The 23,439-nt window shown below is 41.9% G+C and overlaps 2 protein-coding genes across 2 annotated transcripts; both read right to left on the reverse strand.

The window, feature by feature from the left end:
* Positions 1–640: 640 nt before the first annotated feature.
* LOC311012484 (uncharacterized protein) lies at positions 641–2,036 on the reverse strand (the record flags this gene model as incomplete). Its single annotated transcript, XM_084007945.1, has 2 exons — positions 641–1,310; positions 1,837–2,036. 2 exons carry the CDS (start codon positions 2,034–2,036, stop codon positions 641–643), a joined length of 870 nt encoding a protein of 289 aa, XP_083864071.1.
* A 13,965-nt stretch (positions 2,037–16,001) lies between these two features.
* LOC311012485 (sterile alpha motif domain-containing protein 3-like) lies at positions 16,002–23,026 on the reverse strand (the record flags this gene model as incomplete). Its single annotated transcript, XM_084007946.1, has 5 exons — positions 16,002–16,235; positions 16,524–16,685; positions 16,802–16,889; positions 21,578–21,650; positions 22,933–23,026. The coding sequence occupies 5 exons, from the start codon at positions 23,024–23,026 to the stop codon at positions 16,002–16,004; spliced, it is 651 nt and encodes a 216-aa protein (XP_083864072.1).
* Positions 23,027–23,439: the final 413 nt, after the last annotated feature.

Here is a 23,439-nt window from a genome sequence, read left to right on the forward strand (position 1 = left end):
CTCTTTTCCCTCGGCCCTCACACACACACACACACACACACACACACATCGACTGATAGTCTTGATGGACTTGTGCTGGGAAAATGTGGATTTAGGAATCGCTGGATAAACCGTGGACTGGAAGTCTGCGGGGGGAAAAAGAGTTGCGTTAATTCAATGTGTATGTATTGTGGGGGGGGGATGTGTTTGCTGTGGGGAAATGATATTGTGTTTTTTGAGGACCTGTTGATAGAATAATTTATGAAGTGATGAACTAAGGATGAAAAGTGCACTAAGTAACATGATTTATCTCTGCATCAGCTGTGTATTGTGGGGACTGGTAATTGTTTAGTTAAGTCATTTTCTTTTTCTTTTCTCAGTTTTCTTTCTTGCAAGAGAATAGTTTATTTCCGTTGTTTTTCATGGCCAAAGCTTAAGTTGAAATTGGTTGGGGTTTTGTTTTGTTTTTTATTTTATTTTTTCTACTTATTTTCTAATACATGGTACCTTTTTGCATACCCCCCGCCTCTGGAGTCATCCTTTATTATTCATCAGTGTAATTAATTTCCTCCCTAGTCGAACCTGAACATATGGGAAACTACTAGCCCACACCAACAGTAGTCACACACCTAACACTGGTTAAAGCTACTGTAGACAAGTGTTACACACTGTCTCCCAGCAAGCTGTTGTCACCCATCTTCTCCTGCCATGTTGCGTAGAAGTCAGAGCCCCTCAACATCCTGGCATCATGGACCTTCCCTGGTGGTCCAGCGAAAATGTCAATGAATCGCCCCCTCTCATCCACAATTCCCTGAAGGAGGACAGAATAAAAAGACTTTCGATTCATGTAGTCTCCGCCTCTTATTGGTGGCCTTTGCATCCTGATGTGGCATCCATCAATAGCACCGATGACACCACTGAGACCACAGAGGCGGTGGAAGGCAGCAGCAGATGCTGCTTTCTCACAGGTATTTGGCCAGGATATAAAGGATGATCCTATTAGGCACATGATGTTGAGCGCTTGTAGGATGATCCTGTGTGCTGTGGATTGTGACACATCAAACTTATCAGACATCTCACGGAAGCTGTTTTGGTTGGCCATGTACGACAGAAACATCAGCACCTTCTTTGTTGCAGGAACTGGTGGTAGACCTTGACTGTGTTGTTTTTCAATACCATTGTCCTGCAGCTTCATCATGATATATTCAAACTGGAGCTTGGTGACACGGAAATGACGTGAAAAGGTGTGATCATCCATGTTCAGCATCATCTCCCACTCTGTTCCAGTCTTCAATATAATTCGCTGTGTAGGCTGCAGCACAGCCAATATTCTAGGTGAGAGAAAACATGTTTCAATAAAGACTATGACACAGTTTACAGTCCTTATAGCATCACTGTATCATTTTCTAAGTAATATGAGCAGTTTTTACTTCCTTTTATCAGTGGAGTGAATTTCCCTTGTTGTATTTTTTAAATCTTTAGCACAATCAATCTTTATTGCAGACACCATAACTGGTCCATATCACCAAAAAAATGTGATGAAACAGATTACAAAGGAAAGAGAGAGAGGGAGTAACACACACACAGAGAGAGAGAGAGAGAGAGAGAGAGAGAGAGAGAGAGAGAGAGAGAGAGAGGGAACATATAAACTCTCACTCATATCAAATAGCCTACATATCCTATTTTTCAGACAACTGCTGATATTACATTGAGAAAAATCGATTTAAATCAACATATAATTGATAAAATGCGTGCATGCAGAGCACTCGCCCATTATTTAACATTACTGACGACCGATCAAACGGTGATCGATACTTTTTGTAAACAATGAAATACGTAAAGAAAAAAATAGGCTACCCTCTGCGCCTTTGTGTTTCCTCTTCATCCACCGTGTTTGCAGGTTGCAGAAGGACCGCATATTTGTCCAGAAGGTGTTGATATTCGGACAAGGCAAGCGCGAGAATAATTTTTGTGCATGTTTCCTCTTCTGTTTTTGGCCGTTGGCTACTTTTTCCGACTTTGTAACTGAAACACTGATAACTCGGGCGTGACGTCATTCCCTGCTCCGGCTTCCGACTTCCGAGGTAAATGGAAAATATGACTGCCTTCAAGCCTCTCTCTATCTCTCCATTTCGGCTTCACGGAGGGTCCGAACAAAAGCTTCCCACGCTCACACTGAAACTCCTATCGCCAAAATAGACTCTGCTGAAGACACTGATCACTTTTATTTTTTCCTAGTGTCAAAAATGTGGACGCTAGGGCGAGTTAGAAATGGAGTTGATTTCAGGATTCTTTGAAAATTTGTTTCTCTGTTTTGTATTGCAGTCGATTGGGAAAAAAACAGACGTGGCCACAATTTACACTCTACACACGTGATATTTTCCAGTTTTGTAGACAAACTTGTCCTGTCTCTCACAATGTGCTCAATAACTCTGTGAGATTTACAGAATTTGAACTAGCAACCAGCGCGGCCACGTCTGTTTCTCTCCATCGAGTACAATACAAATTGAAAAGCAGATTTTCAAAGAAACCTGAAAGGAGGTCCATTTCTACCTCGCCCTAGCGTCCACATTTCTGAGACTAGGAAAAAATAAAAGTGATCAGTGTCTTCAGCAGAGTCTCGTGGCGCTAACGGTGCGAAAATTTTGGCGATAGGAGTTTCGGTGTGAGTATGGGAAGCTTTTGTTCGGAACCTCCATGAAGCCGGAATGGAGAGATAGAGATGCAGAGAGAGGCTTAAAGGCAGTCACACACACGCGCCGAGGGCCGTCGCTATGGTGACGGCACTCTGTGGCTCTGATCTTGATAACTGACAGCAGGTGTGCTCTGATTGGTGGACAGGAGCAGTGGACAGGAGCAGTCAGTGGGATTTGTAGTTTTTCAAACATCTTCTGCTCAGGCATACTTTCACCTAGAAACTCCATTTAAACTTTAAAATGTAGATACGTCTGTCTATCTCCCTCTCTGTCTCTATCTCTCACTCACTCTCTTTCTCTCTGTCTCTCTCTGTCTGTCTGACTACTACTACTACTTCAACTACTCGCCTACTACTGATACTACGTCCACTACTTGTACTTGTACTACAACTGCTTCTACTACTAGTGATACTACGTCCACTGCTCGTACCTGTATTCATACTACTACTTCTACTACTAGCCGTCTACTGATACTACCTCCACTACTTGTAGTAGTACTAGTACTACTATTACTTCTTCTACTACTGATACTACGTCCACTACTTGAACTTGTACTAGTACTACTACTCCTTTGCTACTAGCCTACTACTAATACCATGTCCACTACTTGTACTTGTACTAGTACTACAACTGCTTCTACTACTAGCCTACTAGTGATACTACGTCCACTGCTCATACTTGTATTCGTACTACTACTACTTCTACTAATAGCCTACTACTGATACTACGTCCACTACTTGTACTTGTATTTGTACTCCTACTGCTACTACTAGCCTACTACTGATACTACTTCTAATACTTCTACTACTAGCCTACTACTGAAACTACCTCCACTACTTGTAGTAGTACTAGTACTACTACTGCTTCTTCTACTACTGATACTACGTCCACTACTTGAACTTGTACTAGTACTACTACTCCTTTGCTACTAGCCTACTACTGATACCATGTCCACTACTTGTACTTGTACTAGTACTACTTCTAGTTTACTACTGATACTACCTCCACTACTTGTAGTAGTACTAGGACTACTACTACTAGTACTTCTACTTCTACTACTACTACTTATACTTGTACTAATATTACTAGTACTAGTAGTACTTCTACTACTACTACAAATACTACTAGTACTTGTACTTGTTCTAATATCACAATGTTATACAAAGATCCACACACTATTTCAGTCCCTATTTTCTGTGTTTTTCTCCCCTCTGTCTGTCTGCCTGTCTGTTGTCTTTCTCTTTGTCTGTATGTATTTCACTCGGCCTCTGTCTGTATGTCTGTCTTTCAGCTACAAAAACCATTCAGATATTAAAATCTTCAGCTCTTAAAGGACATTTTAGCTTACCTTCAACTGTTTTTTTTAAAAGGGATAGTTGACCGGCACACAGGTGGTCGAGTGGTTAGAGGGCATGCCATGTACGCATGTATGCAGCCGTCCCTGGTTCGAATCCTGACTGGAGGTACTTTGCTGCAAGTCGCATCCCCCTCTCTCTCTCCCATGTTTCCTCTCTGTCCCTCTCTCTCGCTATCTCTCTGTCTGTCACTCTGTCTCTGTGTCTGTCCCTCTCTCTCTCTCTCTCTCTGTCTCACTCTCTGTCTCTCTCTCTCTGTCTCTCACTCACTCTCTCTCATGTCTTACTCTCTGTCTGTCTGTCTGTCTCTCTCTCTCTCTGTGTGTCTCTCTCTGTCTCACTCTCTGTCTGTCTGTCTGTCTCTCTGTCTGTCAGTCCCCCCTCTCTCTCTGTCTGTCCATCACGCTCTCTGTCTGTCCCTCTCTCCCTCTGTCTGTCCCTCTCTTGTTCTATCTCTCTGTCTCTGTGTCTGTCCCTATCTCTTTCTGTGTCTGTCCCTCTCTCTCTCTGTCTCTGTCCCTCTCTCTCTGTCTCTCTCCCTCTCTCTCTGTCTCTCTATCTCTCTGTTTGTCCCTCTGTCTCTGTGTCTGTCCCTCTTTCTCTCTCTCTCTCTCTCTCTCTCTCTGTGTCCCTCTGTCTGTCTGTCTGTCTGTCTGTCTTTCTATCTGTGTGTGTGTGTGTGTGTCTATGTGTGTGTGTGTGCGTGTGTGTGTGTGCATGTGTGTCTGTGTGTGTGAAGAATAATAATAAAGATTAGGATAACATAGGTTGCATTCCCAGCAACTAGAAAGTTGCGTATTTCTGAGCAGCTAAAAATAGCTTACACCGACAAATAAAGGTAATGAACCTACTGCTGTGACTATAGGGATTATGGCAAGGGGCCAATTTGCCAAAATGTTGAACTGTCCCTTTAACTGTGGCTCTGGCCTGAGGCTCAGTTAAATGGTTGCCGTGGCAACTTGAAGTCCCCCCCAGGCTGAGGGAGACAGAAATATGGAGAAACAGCCATTTTCTCCTTCTGCGATGGTCTCACATTTTGGCTGTTTCTGACAAAACCAAAGGTGCTATCAGAAAAAAACACACACCATCATCGCTGTAAGGACTTCCCGAACGATTTGACATGATTTTGGTGTTCCTGCAGTAAATATTTTGGAGACGGTTGCAAGTTTAAAACAGGAGTCCGCTCTCTACTACGCTCAGAACATTTTGTATTGGAGTCAATGAGGAGAAAAGAGATGTGGCTGAACTTAGAGGCTGCTAATTCAAATTCTGTAAATCTCACAGATTTTCTGAGCACATTGTGAGAGACAGGACAAGTTTGTCTACAAAATTGGAAAATATCATGTGTGTAGAGTGTAAATTGTGGCCGGGAGGAGTTTGGAAAGAGAAAAAATCTGAATTTTTTGGGGTGCTCTCCCACTATGACCGATGATGTCACGCACTCTCCGGAATGTTCCGTCCCGACACAGATAACAAGACAGGAGCAGAGAAAACTTTAGTCATCATCCAGAGTCAGAGAGGTAAGTTCCAATCTCCTTAATATAGATTATGATATGATTTGAACTGATAAAGTCTCAGAGCCTTTACTGAAAAAAAGAAAAAAATGCCTTCATTTTTAAAAAACATTTATTGGCTATAGTATTTCTGGCTAATGCTAACTGTTAGGGAAATGAATGAAAGTAAGCCTGTAAATTAACCCAAAGGAGGTTGAAAGGAAATGTGTAACCTGTTGAATAATGTTAAAGATATCTAGTAACCAATCTATATGTTATGGGGTCTTATTTTTTATCATTTCAGAATGGCATTAAGGGAAATTCTTAACAGAAAGCCCAGCCTGCCGTACAGAAAGCCCCCACCAATCCACGTATGTGTGGTGGCCATCATCGAGCAGCCAAGGGTGACAAGCTGGGGCTTCAGCGATGCTGGGGCCACACCCATCTCCACCAAACATAATCTATGCATAGCATTGTGTGATGGGGTGTCGGTGGCGAAAGTCACCCTTTATGAAGAGTTCCGAAACAGGGTAAAGGAGGGCGCTAGCAATGGTGTAGTGGAGGGTATACGCAGGTATACGGGGTATACCCACTTCTTTTTCTGGTGGTTTACAGTATACCCACCTATCAGCCAGAAAGCCATTGGAATATATGGGAGAGTATACCCACTTCCTCCTCTGTAACCTACCCATCTACCTAGCAGTACACCCACCTCATCAACTACCACCACACCACTGGGCGCTAGCTATGTGATGAGGGGCTACGCCCTCAGGGGGCAGTCTCCACCATATTCCTTTGCTGTCACAAAGGGCACAATTTTCTTTCGGAGCGCTCCGCTCCAGGTGCCTGAGGAGCTGAGACAGGCAGCGGAGGGACTAGTTAGACCCTGCTCTCCCCTAACCCCTATGACAAATTGTCAAAGCACCCAGGGTCTGATGACAGTAGAGGGGGAGGTGATTGAGGTAATTTTTTTGGCCAACAGCACTGTGGAGTGGAAGTAAATGTATTTTTATTAAAATGGAAATAAAGTTTAAGAGTCCTTGACTATAGATGTGAAAATGTAAAATTAACAGCACTATCTATTTATTCAGCTGTCTGCCGTGAAAAGAATTACGGTGGTGAGGGAGAACATCCCCCTGAGAAATATCGTGCTGCAGCAGGTAAGCCATGCATTTAATATATGCCTAATAAGTTAATTTGTTTCAAATTCAAGTTTAAATGTCAGCTCATTTGTAAGTTCTGTGTTTTTGGAGCGATGTAAATCTTGGGTTATCATCTCGACACCAGAGACCAGAGAGAATGAGAATTTTTATTATGGTGTCAGTATAGTAAAATATTATATTATCCTCTACAGGGGGATACACAGGTAGCCCTCTGCCTATGGAGGGACTCAGCAGTGCCGACATTCCGCCTGCAGCTGGGAGCCCTCATCAGGGTGTCCCACCTGAGGTCCACAAATTCTGACTACGGCTTCCAGCTGCAGTCGACAACCCACACGCAGATTGAGGTAGGCCTACTTGGTTGATGCTGCTGCTTTTGTTGTTGTTTTTTAAATTATTTTACAATTTTGGAACACAGTGGAGATTGTAATGATCTGTGTTTTGTCATGTTCTGTTTCCTTGGTTTTGATTTCCTGTTTTATTTTGTCCTCAGTGTGGTTCCCTGTCTCGTACTTCCTGGTCCTTGTTGTTTCCGCTGTCTTGACTCCCCCACCCTCTCGTGTTGATTACCATGCCTGCCCTGATGTGTTTCACCTGTCCCTCGTCAGCTCCCTGCCTCCCTGTGTATATAGTCTGTGTGTTTCCCCTGTCTCTTGTCGGATCATTGTTGCTGTCGTTGTCGATGTCGCTGTCTGTCACCCTGTCTGCTGCCCCACGTCTCGTCCCTGGATCTATTTGTTTCTGCCTCCCGTGTCCCTTCATGTCTTGGTTTTGTTTTGTAAGTGTTTCGTTCATGACCGTTTTTGCCCTTGTGGTTTCCCTTGGTTGATACTTTGTTTTAGTCTTGGTTTTCGTTTTGTATTTAGTTTATTATTGAAATAAATCCCTTTTTTCACTGCATTTGGGTCCTCACCTCCTGCTTCCTAGTCCACGTCCTGTCCCGATCCTGACAGAATGATCCGACCACATTAAGGACCCAGCAGAAGTTCACCATGGACTCCGCAGCCTTTTTTTTATGTGGCTCGACACACGAGCTCCGGGTGGCTACCTATAGACTCCAGTGTCTCCAGGCCGAGCACCGGCATGCTGAGGGAGAGGAGGAGAGGCAGTCGGCCCTGGCGAGGGCCAGGGAGCTGGTTTCCGCCAGCCCGTGGCTCAGGGGCTCATTGCCTGCCTGGGTCAGGGGCTTCCTCCTAACCCCTGAACTCCAGCCATCCTCAGTCACAGCCAAGCATCCAGCCCAGGCCTTAGCCACAGCCAAGCATCCAGCCCAGGCCTTAGCCACAGCCAAGCACCCAGCCCACGCCTCGGTCACTGGCCTTCAGTCGGCGGCCCGGTCGACACCTGCCAGTGGTCTTCAGTCGGCGGTCCGGTCGACACCTGCCATTGGTCTTCAGTCGGCGGTCCGGTCGACACCTGCCATTGGTCTTCAGTCGGCGGTCCGGTCGACACCTGCCAGTGGTCTTCAGTCGGCGGCCTGTCCGTCACCAGTCCTGGCGGAGGATCGTCCGGCACCAGCCCAGACAGGGGACCGTCCCACACCTGCTCCTCGCAGCCTATTGGGGGTTCGCCTGTCACCCGTTCCTGTTCCGACGGGGGGCCGTCCCACGCCTGCTCCACGCAGCTTTCGGAAGGTCCGCTCGTCTCCCCTTCCTGTTCCGACGGGGGGCGGTCCCAAGCCTGCTCCACGCAGCTTTCGGGAGGTCCGCTCGTCACCCTTTCCTGTTCCGACGGGGGGCCGTCCCGCGCCTGCTCCGCGCAGCCTTCGGGAGGTCCGCTCGTCACCCGTTCCTGTTCCGACGGGGGACCATCCCACGCCTGCTCCACGCAGCTTTCGGGAGGTCCGCTCGTCACCCGTTCCTGTTCCGACGGGGGGCCGTCCTACGCCTGCTCCACGCAGCTTTCGGGAGTTCCGCTCATCACCAGTTCCTGTTCCTTGGTTTTGATTTCCTGTTTTATTTTGTCCTCAGTGTGGTTCCCTGTCTCGTACTTCCTGGTCCTTGTTGTTTCCGCTGTCTTGACTCCCCCACACTCTCGTGTTGATTACCATGCCTGCCCTGATGTGTTTCACCTGTCCCTCGTCAGCTCCCTGCCTCCCTGTGTATATAGTCTGTGTGTTTCCCCTGTCTCTTGTCGGATCATTGTTGCTGTCGTTGTCGATGTCGCTGTCTGTCACCCTGTCTGCTGCCCCACGTCTCGTCCCTGGATCTATTTGTTTCTGCCTCCCGTGTCCCTTCATGTCTTGGTTTTGTTTTGTAAGTGTTTCGTTCATGACCGTTTTTGCCCTTGTGGTTTCCCTTGGTTGATACTTTGTTTTAGTCTTGGTTTTCGTTTTGTATTTAGTTTATTATTGAAATAAATCCCTTTTTTCACTGCATTTGGGTCCTCACCTCCTGCTTCCTAGTCCACGTCCTGTCCCGATCCTGACAGAGATGATGTTGATGTGTTTGAGGATTTTATCAGCGACATAAACTTACCTGTAAATATCTATGACAAATTATCACAACCACAATGACATTTTCAAAATATACAAAACAGAAATGTATAACCCTTTTAGTTAACAAACCAAATGGCAATGGATAGTCATATCACTTTGGGAGTTATCAATTAACTTAAATTTCATATTTCGAGGTCTACCTGATTAAAGTATTTTTCAATTCATTTGATTACACAATCAAAATGTAACCTACAACAAATTCTGATTGTAAATTCATCTGATGTGCAAACTTTTCTTTCCTATTTTCTTTTAAACGACACAATATGGTACCTAGTGTTTACTTTGTCTCTACAGGAGGCCAGTCGGATGAAGGAGGAGGAGGCGGTAGGGGCATATGGGGTGGTAGAGGTGGACGGGACCCCGGGGACCCTAACCCTACTGGTGGAGGGGGACCGGTTCCTGACTATTTCAGAGGAGCTGTGGTGTCCAATAGAGCCCCTGATGGTGAAAGTCCCTCTTCCAGTCTGGATACAGGTGGCTGGCAAGACGGTGTTGGCCATAAAAGCCATCACCACAGCAGAAAATTATTATTTTTTTATTATTATTTGATTTAGTTCCAGATGTTGTGTTAGTTATAAGTAGCCTATTAGTTCTGCATGTTGAAATGTAAGTAATTATTGATTAAATGTTTTTTTTTCTAATCAGTTTTTTATAAATGTAAATAATTAATTAAATGTTTTTTTTTCTAATCAGTTATTTATAAATGTAAATTATTAATGAAATGTATTTTTTTTATAAAAGTTAATAATTAATTAAATGTTTATTTTTCTAATCAGTTATTTTTAATGAGATTATAATATAAATAAAGGTTTGTGTCAAAATTGTCTGCATTGTTTAACTTAAACGGTTTTTTTAACTGCTTTGCAATTACCCATTAGCTATGACTTATCATTACATCTCAATTGAAGGTGCAAAATATTAATCTGAGTGTATTGATTGGATGCCGATGACTAAACAATGACTTTTTGGTATAGTAAATGTATCTTTAAGTTAATCTAAGTAATTTATACATAGTAAAATTTAAATTCAGTGGGAACTAGAATATTTTAAGTAAACATTTTAATATTTACACATTTTATTTATGTAATAAATTCACTGAATAGGAAGAGTACATTGTAATATATTTACAAATACAATTTAAATGATTTATAGTCACTGCACATTAACTTTGAATTAAAATACTAATTAAATTAAACACCAAGTATGCTATATCACTGTGTTGGTCTTGATATCAGCTATCAGAATCATATATATATATATATATATATATATATATATATATATATATATATATATATATACTAAATTAATCTCTATGTGTGTGTGTGTGTGTCTCTCTCTCTCTCTCTCTCTCTCTCTGTGTGTGTGTGTGTTGTAACAGCCAGAGTATAACAGTGCACTACCAGTTAACGCCACACGGTGGGCGCCTCCTTTTGTTTGGTCACTTGATATCACCTTTCTCCCCTAGTCCTTCCTTGACTTCAGTAATGTGGACGCTGGTGAAGGCTACAGGTCACAAACTACTTCTTCCTCCGTTTATTGTGTTGCTGAGGGTAATAGTTTATGCCGTGAGACCTGGCTTGTATGGTCTGTATCTGTGAATAAATGTACAGTGCGGAAATCCCTCCACTTGCCGGGTCTGAAGCCAAGGGTTCAGGCTCCAGGACCTTGTCGTCTATGCTGCTCTTCTTCTCTCATCTTCATCACCTTGTCCTTTTTTTCTCACTCTCCTCATCTCCTGCATCTCTTCTGAAATCTCAATTTTGACTGACAGAGTATTTGCATATGATTATATATCAATAAAGTTGATCTTTTTGTATCTAATAGGCATTCTGCTACTACTAATGAAGAGTTACAGGCAGTTAACAGAAGTCCTATAGCACACGTTAGGCTACAGGCTGTAAATAATCACAGTTGGTCTAACTTTTTGCTTTTGATGCTCGAATTTCCGAGTGCCCCTGAAGGCCTCAATCCAACCTAACATCGCAACGGAAGCAACACAACCACAGCAGCAACGCCATTTTGTCCCGAAGTCTTTTCTGGTAAGTAAGTTAGCAGTGAGCCTTTCTCCCAACTACTAATGTTTTGGACAGTAGAAATACAGGTTTTGTGTTTTAAAGCACATTGAAATTGAGTTCTCACTCAAAAATCTTCCTTGTGCAGACTAGTAAAGCCCTTATTGTTTGCTAACATTAGCATAGCTGCTGACAATAACTGTTAACACCAGAAGGAAAAATTGAAAAAAAATAAGCCATTAATGTTAATGTTGTATGTTGTGGTAGACTGTGGTAGGTTAAATAAGATAACGCCAGCTAATCTTTAGCTAGCAAGCACGCGCACACACACATGCACGCACACGCACACACACACACACACACACACACACACACACACACACACACAATCGCTTAGGAAAACGTTATCATAAACCAGCTTTATCTGGGAGCTAGAACTAAATCTTGATTCATCTTGCTAGTGATGAAGCAGTAATCTACTTCTGCAATGCAAGTACTACATGATGTATCTTAATAGTTGCATTCAACCTAACATAACCAAATATCAATGTCAGTTTGTTTGTAGGGTGCAAGTTTGAGCCCACTTACTAACTATACAGTATATTTTAACTTTAAGGAAATAACAAATAAGTAAAATAATTGTCCACATTGAAAAGTGATTTGAAATGAGCTGAGTTAACCTAACATGTCTTTTTATCTCTCTCTGCCCCCCTCCTTCTACTCCTTCTTCCCTTGTCTCTAATTGCAGACCATTCCTGTTGCTGACTCTGAAGTGTAAGTTCACACGTGAAGTGATATTTCATTGGTTTATAGATTAGAATGACCTCTAACTGCCTTATGTCTTCTTGTTATTATTACTGTTATTATTATTATTAAAAAAATATTACCTAATCTTGAAGAAGTATAATGTAAAGAGGCCATTTTATTGTGTATTTAAAATATTGTTAAGCATTTTACAAAATACATTTTGACATCACTGACTCACTGGGTGTTGCCAGAGGTACAACCACAGGTAGCTTCCAATTTAAATGTTTGTTTATGTGACTCTAGGCACAAATGCAAGACTTTGATAAGAAGTTAGGAAGTAAATGGTCCACAGGATTGAAATGAGCTGTGAGGTGTGTGTTTTCAGAAACAAAACTGATCATCTCTTTTTCTTTCTCCCTCCTTCCCTCCCTCCCTTACCCTCCTTCCACATCAGTTTCCGTGACTCAACAGTAAGTTCACAAACATAAATATAATGTTAGGCTGAATAAACACAGTGTGTTTTGAAGTCTGTGAAAAAAGGGATTTCACACACTAAGGTGGTAGTGAAACACAGACTTCTAAAATAGCCCCACTGAGTATTTCATGACAACAGTGTGTTTCACATTAATCTAGCAACAACTGGCAATGCGGTATTAATGGGGGTATTTGGTGGTGACTATGTTTTAAGAGTATGTTTTGCTGCTTCTCTAAACTGGCAGCATGCTTACTGACATCTACTGTAGATAACACACTGCCTGTTGATAAATACCTCATACAACCACACTTCACAAATGCTGTCCTTTTAAAGGCACTACATTACAGGCAAAAACATTATTTTTCATGCACTGCTCAATTTTGAGATTTTGGTCTATTTCTCTTCCTTAACATGTCTTTGTTCAGACTAGCAGAACAATATATGCCTCATGTGCATATTTAAATATAACAATTCAGAAAACTTGTAATAGAAAATAATTGTCTCAATGTAAGTGATCAACTGGGGGAAGTGTCATGGTGATATTGATTAGTTGAAATGTTTATCCTATTTATCTGTGGTGTCTTTCCTTAATTGGATTTCTTATATTTAAATAACTATCTAATGTATTTTTTGTCTTACAGCTCCTGCTGCCCATGATCTCTCCTCTTGTCTATCATTTGTGCTCTCTGTCTATCCTATTACTTCTACCAGCTCTGTCTGAAATTTTGGACATTCCACCTTGTATCCCTTTGTCCCGCTCTGATCTATTTTGGAATTTTGGTGAAACTTGGTAAAACAAACTTGGTGAAACAAACTTGGTGAAACAAAATTGGTGAAACAAACTTGGTGAGACAAACTTGGTAAACTGTGAATGAATTAAATCCAATCACTCTCAGTATAGAGTCTCTCTAAACCTTTATATGCTGTAATAAGTATAAGTAACTATCAGCTGATAAACTTCATTCTGGTATTCCGATATTTAAACATAAACCTGGGTAGCCGAAACAAAAAGTGTGTGTGCATTTAAATCTGTAAATTTTAATGAGCATTTACTGATATAATAGGTTATCCCTTCTGATATTCTTAAACTTCTCTTCTGCCCAGGCTTGACAAGGATTTTCTTGAAAAATATTTGTTAGACCACTGATACTTTTGTTCCTTGAGTAATGTTTATAAATTAAATAGTTCCACAACCTGAACAGTTTTCTGTTTTAATTTACCATTTGATTATTAAAAGCAGACACAGGTTTCACTCAGCTTTAGATCCTGCTACCTGAACAGTAATATCTGGCAATTGATATTGTGTTTAATATCTCGTACAACAATGCCGAGTAAGAGTAAGAGGTCCCAAGCTGCACGCCTGCGCTGGCAGAGGTCAAATGAGTTTCCCTGTGAACCAACTAAAGAAGCAGAATGCGTTGGTCCTCAGAGCAGTGGAGAAGTAAACATGTCTGCAGCATCTCATGTTCAAAGTGTGAAAAGTGTGATGTATCGTCAACACGATACATCATCTGTACCACAGGTATCTTATGCTGATGTTATCAAGAGAGGATGTTCCAGTAATGACTCGTGTGTAGCAGGACCATCTAATGTAAACCAGGAAAACCACAGAGGTCAAAGTGATGAGACAAGTGTACCGCAGGTATCTTCTGCTGACATCGTAAAACCAGGACATCATAGAGATGAACCATGTGTTGCAGGACCTTCTCATGCAGTAAACCTGGGACATCAGCCTTCTGTATAACGTGTGTGCATCACGCAGCCAGGCTTCCAGTAGATATGGCATACACAGAAATAAGCAGTGTACCTCACTGACCTTTCTTGCATTCCTTCATGAGAATGAAAACCTGACCAGAGCAGACCTGGACCTTGTTTTGGATAAGGGTAATGTGATGTACTCAGAGGTGAGGAAAAGGCTAAACCATGATGACATCTATCTGACTACACTCTCAGAAAATAAGGTAGATCTTTGTACCTTTAGGGGTACAAAGGCTTGTCACTGGGGCAGTACCCTCTAAGGTACAGACGCGGTACCCTTGACAGTGGGTACTTATTTGTACCCTTGTGGTTTGTACCCTATAGGGACCAGTCTTGTACCTCTGGTGACAATTTTGTACCTTTATAAACGGGTAGAAAAATGGACCTAAAGTGGTACACACGTGGACCTTTATAAAAGGGTACACACGTGGACCTTTATAAAAGGGTACACACGTGGACCTTTATTAAAGGGTACACACGTGTACCTTAATAAAAGGGTACACACGTGGACCTTTATTAAAGGGTACAAAAATTGACCTTTAAGGGTACACACGTGGACCTTTATAAAAGGGTACACACGTGGACCTTAATAAAAGGGTACACACGTGGACCTTTATTAAAGGGTACACACGTGGACCTTAATAAAAGGGTACACACGTGGACCTTTATAAAAGGGTACAAAAATGGACCTTTTAGGGTACACACGTGGACCTTAATAAAATGGCTTTTACAGGGTAAAATCACACACACACACACACACACGTCATTTTTAACAAAACATTAAATCCTTCTCATTTTTACAACTCATTTAATTTGTAAAGATGTTTTTAAACACATGTCATTTTTAACAAAACATTAAATCCTTCTCATTTTTACAACTCATTTAATTTGTAAAGATGTTTTTAAACACGTCATTTTTAACAAAAATTAAATCCTTCTCATTTTTACAATTCATTTAATTTGTGAAGATGTTTTTAAACACATGTCATTTTTAACAAAACATTAAATCCTTCTTTTCACAATTCAATTAATTTGTGAAGATGTTTTTAAACACGTCATTTTTAACAAAAATTAAATCCTTCTCATTTTTACAATTCATTTAATTTGTGAAGATGTTTTTAAACACATGTCATTTTTAACAAAACATTAAATCCTTCTTTTCACAATTCAATTAATTTGTGAAGATGTTTTTAAACACATGTCATTTTTAACAAAAATTAAATCCTTCTCATTTTCACAATTCCATTCATTTGTGAAGATGTTTTTAAATATGTCATTACATCCTTCCAATCCTTCTAATTTTCTAAAACACATGTCAAATGGAATGCAAGTGAGTTGTATGAGAAAACATCCTTCTGACATTTTCACATTCACAATGTGTTTTTGAATAATTTCCTTTTCAAAAACAATGTTGAACTGTAACATATAAACTATTATCTACAGAGTAAGTGTCATTTGCCTGGAAGTCCATTTCATCTCCTGGTTTCAGTAAAGTCCATTCTCCATCTACCTTGACACTGTATGCGTGAAAGTGACAGTCATACGACAGAGGAACCAACATTTTTCCACAAAGGATCCACATTGTGTCTATGTTAAAAATAAACTTGATTTGCCAAAATAGCGGAATTCTCTCTGAATGCAGTACATCTATGACAAATACATCTCCGATGGCATACTTGACATTGTTGACTGTTACTTCAGACACACGTTGGATAGCTTTGTCTGTAAAATCTACATTACAGAGGTTGGGATTCACTGTCAGGGCTCTCTGCAGTTCCACAGGTAGAGATAAAAATGGAGTGGTCACACTTTTACCAGGCACTTTTTCACAACTCTCTTACATTTTCACTTACGCCAGTGAGTGTCCTTAAGAAAGGATACTTCTTAACGGTGTCTTCAACAGTCATGCCATCTGCAATCTCCTTTTGGCGCCATGCAAAGGTTTGCTGCATACGGTCTCGTACAATCAGCATGTCTGGTTGCAACTTCTCATACTGGCTATGCAAGACCTTTACATGAGCCTCAATGGAGGATGGATCCTCGCCAAGAATGCTTGAAGCCTAAAGAAAGAATGAGGGTCATAAGCACACATCTGACCCAAAACTGAATACTAAATTGTAATGATTGTCTATTTTTGTCGAATTAACCAATCTTAACAGACCTGATAAATACAAAACTGTGAAAAAGAAAATACAACAGACACTTCCCAACTGCTTTAATAGAGTTGACAGATTTTTTTAATCCAAGCACTAGTGGAATATCCTGACCCCCCCAAAAAATCTCACGTAAAACATCAGATTGATAAAAAAGTGTTTTGAAAAATCCTCACCAAGATGTGCACCACTGACCTTGGACACATTTCTCTGACTGGTTCTTGCAGTTTCTACAGGTTGAGGACGCTGTAATTTCTTGTGGCCGAACTTCTCCTTACTACGTCTCACTTCATCGTCGTCCACAATGGGTGCACGCTCTGATTTGAATTTACGCCTCAGAGACATGTGCCATGTATGCTAGTTGAAACAGAAACATAAATTACTAAAGACAACCATAATATCTTTGTTTGCACTAATAAGCTTGTAATATCTCTACTATTAAAGATACAGATAACATTTGCAGATTAACTTACATAACCATTTCCTTCGAGATCCTTGAGGAAAGGATATTTAACAATGAGGGTCTTTGCAGCTTGCACATATTCTGAATTTGTGGGATACCTACAAGGAAATAAATGTAAAGTAGAGGTCACCTGCCCTGAAGGTGCTAGCACAAATGCTAACAATTTTATTAGTGTCATAGGACACAGACACACACACAGACACACACATGCCGATGCTCCTATGCAATCCCCGCTCCCTTAAAAATAAGATGGATGATCTGCGTCAACAGGTGGGAGCCTGCTATGAGTATCGGGAGTCGGGCATTATGGCTTTTACGGAGACTTGGTTCGGTAAGGATGTGGCTTTTACGGAGACTTGGTTCGGTAAGGATGTTCCGGACAATTTTATTCAGATTGAGGGGTTTTCCCACGTACGTTTGGACAGAGACGCAAACTCAGGTAAACTCCGCGGAGGGGGCGTGTGTATCTACATCAATGACAGCTGGTGCCGAAACCTTGCAGTGAGGGACAGAATATGCACCCCTGATTTAGAGCTCTTGTGTGTCACCTTGCGGCCACACTATCTCCCCCGGGAATTTACCAATTTGTTTGTGTGCGTTGTCTATGTCCCACCCAGCGGTAATGCGGGCAGGGCAGCAAATCTAATTGCAGATTGTGTTCACCGTCATCTAGAAAGCAAGCCTGATGCCCAAATGATGATACTTGGGGATTTCAATCATTGCAGCTTAAATAAAACGCTGCCAGGATTTGACCAATATGTGAAGTGCAGCACCAGAAATAATAATATACTGGACAAATGTTATGGGAATATTAAAGATGCATATACTGCTAGAGCCAGACCTCCACTTAAAAACTAAGACCATAACGTAATTCAGCTGCTTCCCACATATCGGTCTGTTTTTAAATCTACCAAACCGGTCACTCAGACGGTGAAGGTATGGACTAATGATAAATTGGAGGTGCTGAAGGGATGCTTCCTTTGTACGGATTGGGATATCTTTCTCAAGGATACGGGCATAGACAGTGCTACAGAAGCAACTACTGACTACATAAATTTTTGCATTGAGTCTGTCATACCCACAAAGACAATTAAACGGTATCCCAACAATAAATCTTATTTTACCCCTGACATTATGGACTGTATTAAAAGGAAAAAAGGCGCTTTCAAGTTGGGGGATAAAGCGGCGGTCCGAGCGGCCCAAAAGGACCTAAATCTGAAGATAACATCAGCGCGCCATCAACATAAAGAACGGGCAGAGCTAAACTTGGCGGAATGCAATACTAAGAAACTTTGGGACTCAATTAGACATATGACGAACATGGACGCGAAAAAGAAACCTCCGTTTGCTCATAATGAAATTACCAGGGCAAATGAACTGAACAATTTTTATATGCGTTTTAATGTTGATAACAGTGCAGATTGTGCTGATGTTTTAGAATCTGTGATTTGTGATTTAAACGTGGATAGAATTGAAATTGATCTGGAAACAGTCATTAAAACTTTTAAAACTATTCAGACTAAAAAGGCAACAGGTCCAGACGGCCTGTCAGCTTTTATTTTGAAATCTTTTGCTGAGGAACTGTCCCCGGTCTGGGTGAAACTATTCCAGTTTTCCATGGACACTTATACAGTGCCAAGATTATGGAAAAAATCTATTATACTACCCATACCTAAAAAGGTCAGTCCCCAGGAGGACAATGATTACCGGCCGGTGGCCATCACCTCAAATGTTTTTAAATCATTAGAGAAGATCATGATAGAGAAGCTTCGAACAGCTGTGGAACCAGCGCTTGATAAATATCAATTTGCCTACACCAAAAACCGCAGCACAAGTGATGCCATAGCGACTGTAATGCATCTTGTTCTGAAGCACCTAGAAAATCCAGCTGGATATGCTAGACTTCTTTTTGTTGATTTTAGTTCCGCTTTTAATCTCATTCAACCACACATTCTTTTGAAGAAATTAGTTCAGCTAAATGTCAATCCTTTCTTAATTCGGTGGTACTATTCTTTTTTATCGAATAGGCCACAGCAGGTTAAGTTTAACTCAGCTCTGTCTGAGCTGGCTGTATGCAGCACTGGTGCCCCTCAGGGGTGTGTTAGCTCACCTTTTCTGTTCACGTTGTATACCAACGACTGTGTCAGTTCTGAGCCAAATCAATTCACAGTAAAATTTTCCGATGACACTGTCATACTTAGCCTGCTTACCAAACATACTAATTTGAGTGTTCATCAACTTGCGGTTGACAAGTTTGTCAACTGGTGTGATGCCCACTCGCTGCTTATTAATACAACTAAAACTGTTGAGATGTTGTTGGATCCTAGATCAATGGGAGACCAGAGCCCTGTGGCCGTCCATGGCCAGGACATTGTGCAGGTCAAAACATTCAGGTACCTTGGTGTCTATGTTGACAGCGATTTGAGCTGGGGCACACAGGTGGCCAATGTTTGTGCCAAAATTCACCAACGTCTCCATTTCCTACGTAGGCTCAGAGTATTTGGAGTTTGCAAAAATATTATGCTAATTTTTTATAGAGCAGCAATTGAGTCAATACTCCGCTATGGTATCACCAGCTGGTTTGGTAATTTAACTGTTAAATCTAGAGCTGAAATCTCAAGCCTTGTCAAAACTGCTGGCAAGATTATGGGAATAACACCCCCCCTAAATCCACAGGATCTTTTTGAGCAGGCGACGATCAGACAGGCAAATGCCATTTTAACAGATAGTTCTCATGTGCTGAATAGTGAATATACTCTCCTGAACTCTGGAAGGAGATATAGGCTTCCCTTGTGCAGGCACAATCGATACAAACATTCCTTTGTGCCTGTATCAACCAAGCTTCTCAACAGCAGGAAATGATTGCGATGTTCTGTATATGTATACGAACATAGGCTATGTGTATATGGAAATGAATGTATTATGAGTCAAACTTTGGATAGATGTGAGTGAATGGATTAATGTATGCTTGAGGTTATGTGATGCTAATATGAATGTATATTTATGATTACAGTTAGAGTAGCGGTGTGGATGCATGTGAATGACGTTCACGTCGGCTTGCTGCATGTGCAGGATTGTCCAGTGTGGTCTGTTTACTCCACCAGTCTTTTAACTTGATGTTCTTTTTGTACTGTATGTGTTTTTTATGTATGCAACATGTTCCCTGTCTCCGCAACAAATTTCTCCCTGGTGGAGACCAATAAACTAACCTAACCTAACCTAACATTGATTGTGATTTGGTGGTCTTGACTTGAATGTTTGCAAAATGTCACACAGAGCAATGAACTGCAGTATGTTTGTCTGAGTGCTGTCTTTTCTTTCCTCCATCCTCAAATCTTATGCTCAGCAAAGATGGAAAAATATAATATAATCAACTCATTATTACTGTTTAAAAGAGTTATACAGAGAAAGAGCCGGATCTGGAGCACACGTTCATTTAAGTTTACTAGCGATTAAACTTGTGAATAAATGTGTGCCATACAGGCTCCAGCTCTTTCTTTGGGTCAGTCCGAGCTCTCAATGGTCAGGCTCAAACAACTCTGTCCTGAGATAAGAAAAAAAAAAGGTGTAAATCCACTTTGATCCACTTTGCTCCATACAATCACCGCATCTCTCCACAGGGCTCCAGACTAACTTTTTGAATTGGTTGCACTGGTGCGCCTAACTTTTTTTTTTAGGTGCACTGGCACAACATTTAGGTGCACTCGAATTTTAACGCCATAAGGAGACCTTTCTGGCTCCATAACTGTAATATAACGTGATCATTTCCAAACAAGAATAAGATATTGAGAAATCCTTGTCTTTATTTGAAGGACATTGACATAAGAAAATTAAGGTTTCAAGTGCTTCACTGAGCTGAAATTGCGAAATAAAACATTAAGCACAATAAAACATTCCCAAATAAAACAGTGCTTGTGCTTAAAGTGCTTCACTGAACTGAAATTGACTATTTCGATTAGGGGTGTGCAAAGCAGCCGGTATTTGTATCTGTATTTGTATTTGTTGAGGGGGGAAAAGTATTTTTTTTTTGCTTACACTTACAATTCACGTTCTAGTGTAAGTATTCTTTAATTATTCATTATAATACCATATTGACATGAATATAGGACGAGGTTTTTTTCGATGAAAATAATGTGAAAAAGTGGGGTCATCTTATAACCTGGCTCTAACCGTTGACACATGCTGATAGTTGTCTGGTGTCGCTACACGACCGCAGCAGCAGAGGGCGCCAGCTGATTGTAGAGACGTCACTGACACTGTGGCTGGGGTTATCTGTCAATCACAGCGGAGAAGAAGTGACAGGAGATGGAAAATGGAGAGACGCGGTGATTGTATGGAGCAAAGTGGATCAGAGTTAACAGAAATCTGAGGGGGAGCTATGATGCTAATTTTAAGATCATGGTGGTCAAAGCAGCAGAGGCGGGCAGCCAAGAAGTATGGAGTTACGGAGTCGTCCGAAGATGGAAAAACGCTAACAGCTGACAGGAGGGGAAACCCGGGGAAACACTACGTCGTCATCATGACGTCACACTTCTTTAGGAGCTGCACCAGCTTTCTCTGTGAATCACACAGCGGTACTGCGGAGATGTTTCACTCTGTTTGAATCACCATCGGCGGAGAATTGGCGAACGTTTCGATACGAAACGTTGTTGACCCGCTTACAAATGCACTATTACCGGCCATACTCTGACCGCACTCATGACAGTATACACAGTGCATTATATTACGTCCTTTATCGTACCGTAACCAGGGAAACTGTTTCAACCAGTCCTGCCTGAAAGAATACGTTTTCAGCTTTTTGCTTTGAGTCTCGGGGCCGGGCTCTTTCTCTGACTCGGTTGTCTCCTCTGGTTCCGAGTCTGCCGCCGAAGGACCGGGGCTTAGCATCTCAGCAGGAACCGAGGGAATGGCAGCAGGGGTGGTTGTCGGCTTAGATTGTTTAGTAAAAAAACGTTCAATACTTCTGCCCCTCTTCATTTTGCCTCGTTTTGTTTCTTTTCTTTTCTTTTCTCTTTCCGCTGCTGTGGCGCTCAGGTCGCTCGCGCCGCTCGCATTTTTTTTTTTGCCGCTCGCAAATTTTAAATACACACAACGGAGAGCGGTGACCACAGCCAATCTGAGGCAAAGTTCCGCCCAAACTCTGTCTCTTATTGGTTTAGACCAAGATAATGATCCACCATGATTGTCAGTCAGTCACAGGAGAACACAGAGAGATAATGTGCTTGCAAAGTACATTTATATTTTTTAGATGCACCGGTGCGACCTAGAAAAATCCTTAGGTGCACTCTTAAAATTTTTGGTCGCATATGCGACCAAAATGGTCGCACTCTGGAGCCCTGCTCCATTTTCCGTCTCCTGTCACTTCTTCTCCGCTGTGACTGACAGATAACCGCAGCCACAGTGTCAGTCACGTCTCTACAGTCAGATTGTGGCCTCTGCTGTTGTGGTCGTGTAGCGACACCAGACAACTATGAGCATGTGTTAGACCCAGATTATAAGACAACCTCACTTTTTCACATTATTTTCATCGAGAAAAAAAAAGAAAGAAAAGACAGCACTCAGACAAACATACTGAAGTTCATTGCTCTGTGTGACATTTTGCAAACATTCAAGTCAAGACCACCAAATCACAATGCATGTCATTCAGGGCTGTGTGGTTTGTCCCATTTGTCCTAGTGATGTTGCCGTACCCTGCTGTCCGATTGGCTAATACGCTCAACCAATTATATACGGGGATAGAATGGTGATTGGCATGACCCCGGGCCCGCCCCCTAAAAATAAACACTCGCGCGCGAGCAAAGGGAACGTTTTCCGAGCGAGGAGAGGAGAGTTTCGCGCGCGAGCAGGGGAAAGTATTGTGAGCGGACTCTGCGCACGTGAAGCTGTTTTTCTCCTCGCAGGCCACAATATCGCGCCAGGGGGCAGAAATGCAGGATCAAAAATAGCTCGCGAGTGCTTGGAAAAGCGCTCGGGGAGAAAAAATGCGCGCGCGGATGTTTGATTTGCGCTCGCGCATTTATGGCAGCGTTCTAATCCCATTTCCTTTAGCTAATTTAGCTCATGCTAACGTTAGCGTTAGCATGCTAGCTAGTCAAAATGGGGCCGTTTGGGGGCTGTAATCCACTTCAAATGTAAACTTACCTCTGAATCTCTGGGCTTCTTCTTCGGTCACCGGTATGCCTGCCTCGGATATACTTTTTATAAGTTCCTCAGTGGAAAGGCTTGAGAGGGCCATAGCAGAGACCTGCAGCTGCTGGTCAGAAGACAGACAGTCGCGCTTCTGCCGCAGCTGAGCCGACTGAAGTTTGTTAATTTTAAGTCCAACAGCCAATCACAGCTGGTTCTACATGTTTGATACTTCTATCCACCAATCAAAAGTAGGGAGCTGACGATCTTCTAGTTTACGCCCAGTGGGCGGCAGCTTTTCCTGTCTTTTTTTTAAAAGTTTGTTTGACACAAAACCTCACTTTCTCCTGGTTTTTATTTTTTGGGAAAATACAATTTTAATGCCTGAATGTTGCTCATTAAAAACAGGTCCAATATGAGTCAGTCTGTATTGTCAGGATTCAGCACCTTGCCACACTGTGTGTGTGTGTGTGTGTGTGTGTGTGTGTGTGTGTGTGTGTGTGTGTTGTTCTTACAGTCAAT

Source organism: Eutrigla gurnardus (genome assembly GCF_963514095.1).
Source record: "Eutrigla gurnardus genome assembly, chromosome: 4".
In the NCBI taxonomy this organism is placed as follows: domain Eukaryota; kingdom Metazoa; phylum Chordata; class Actinopteri; order Perciformes; family Triglidae; genus Eutrigla; species Eutrigla gurnardus.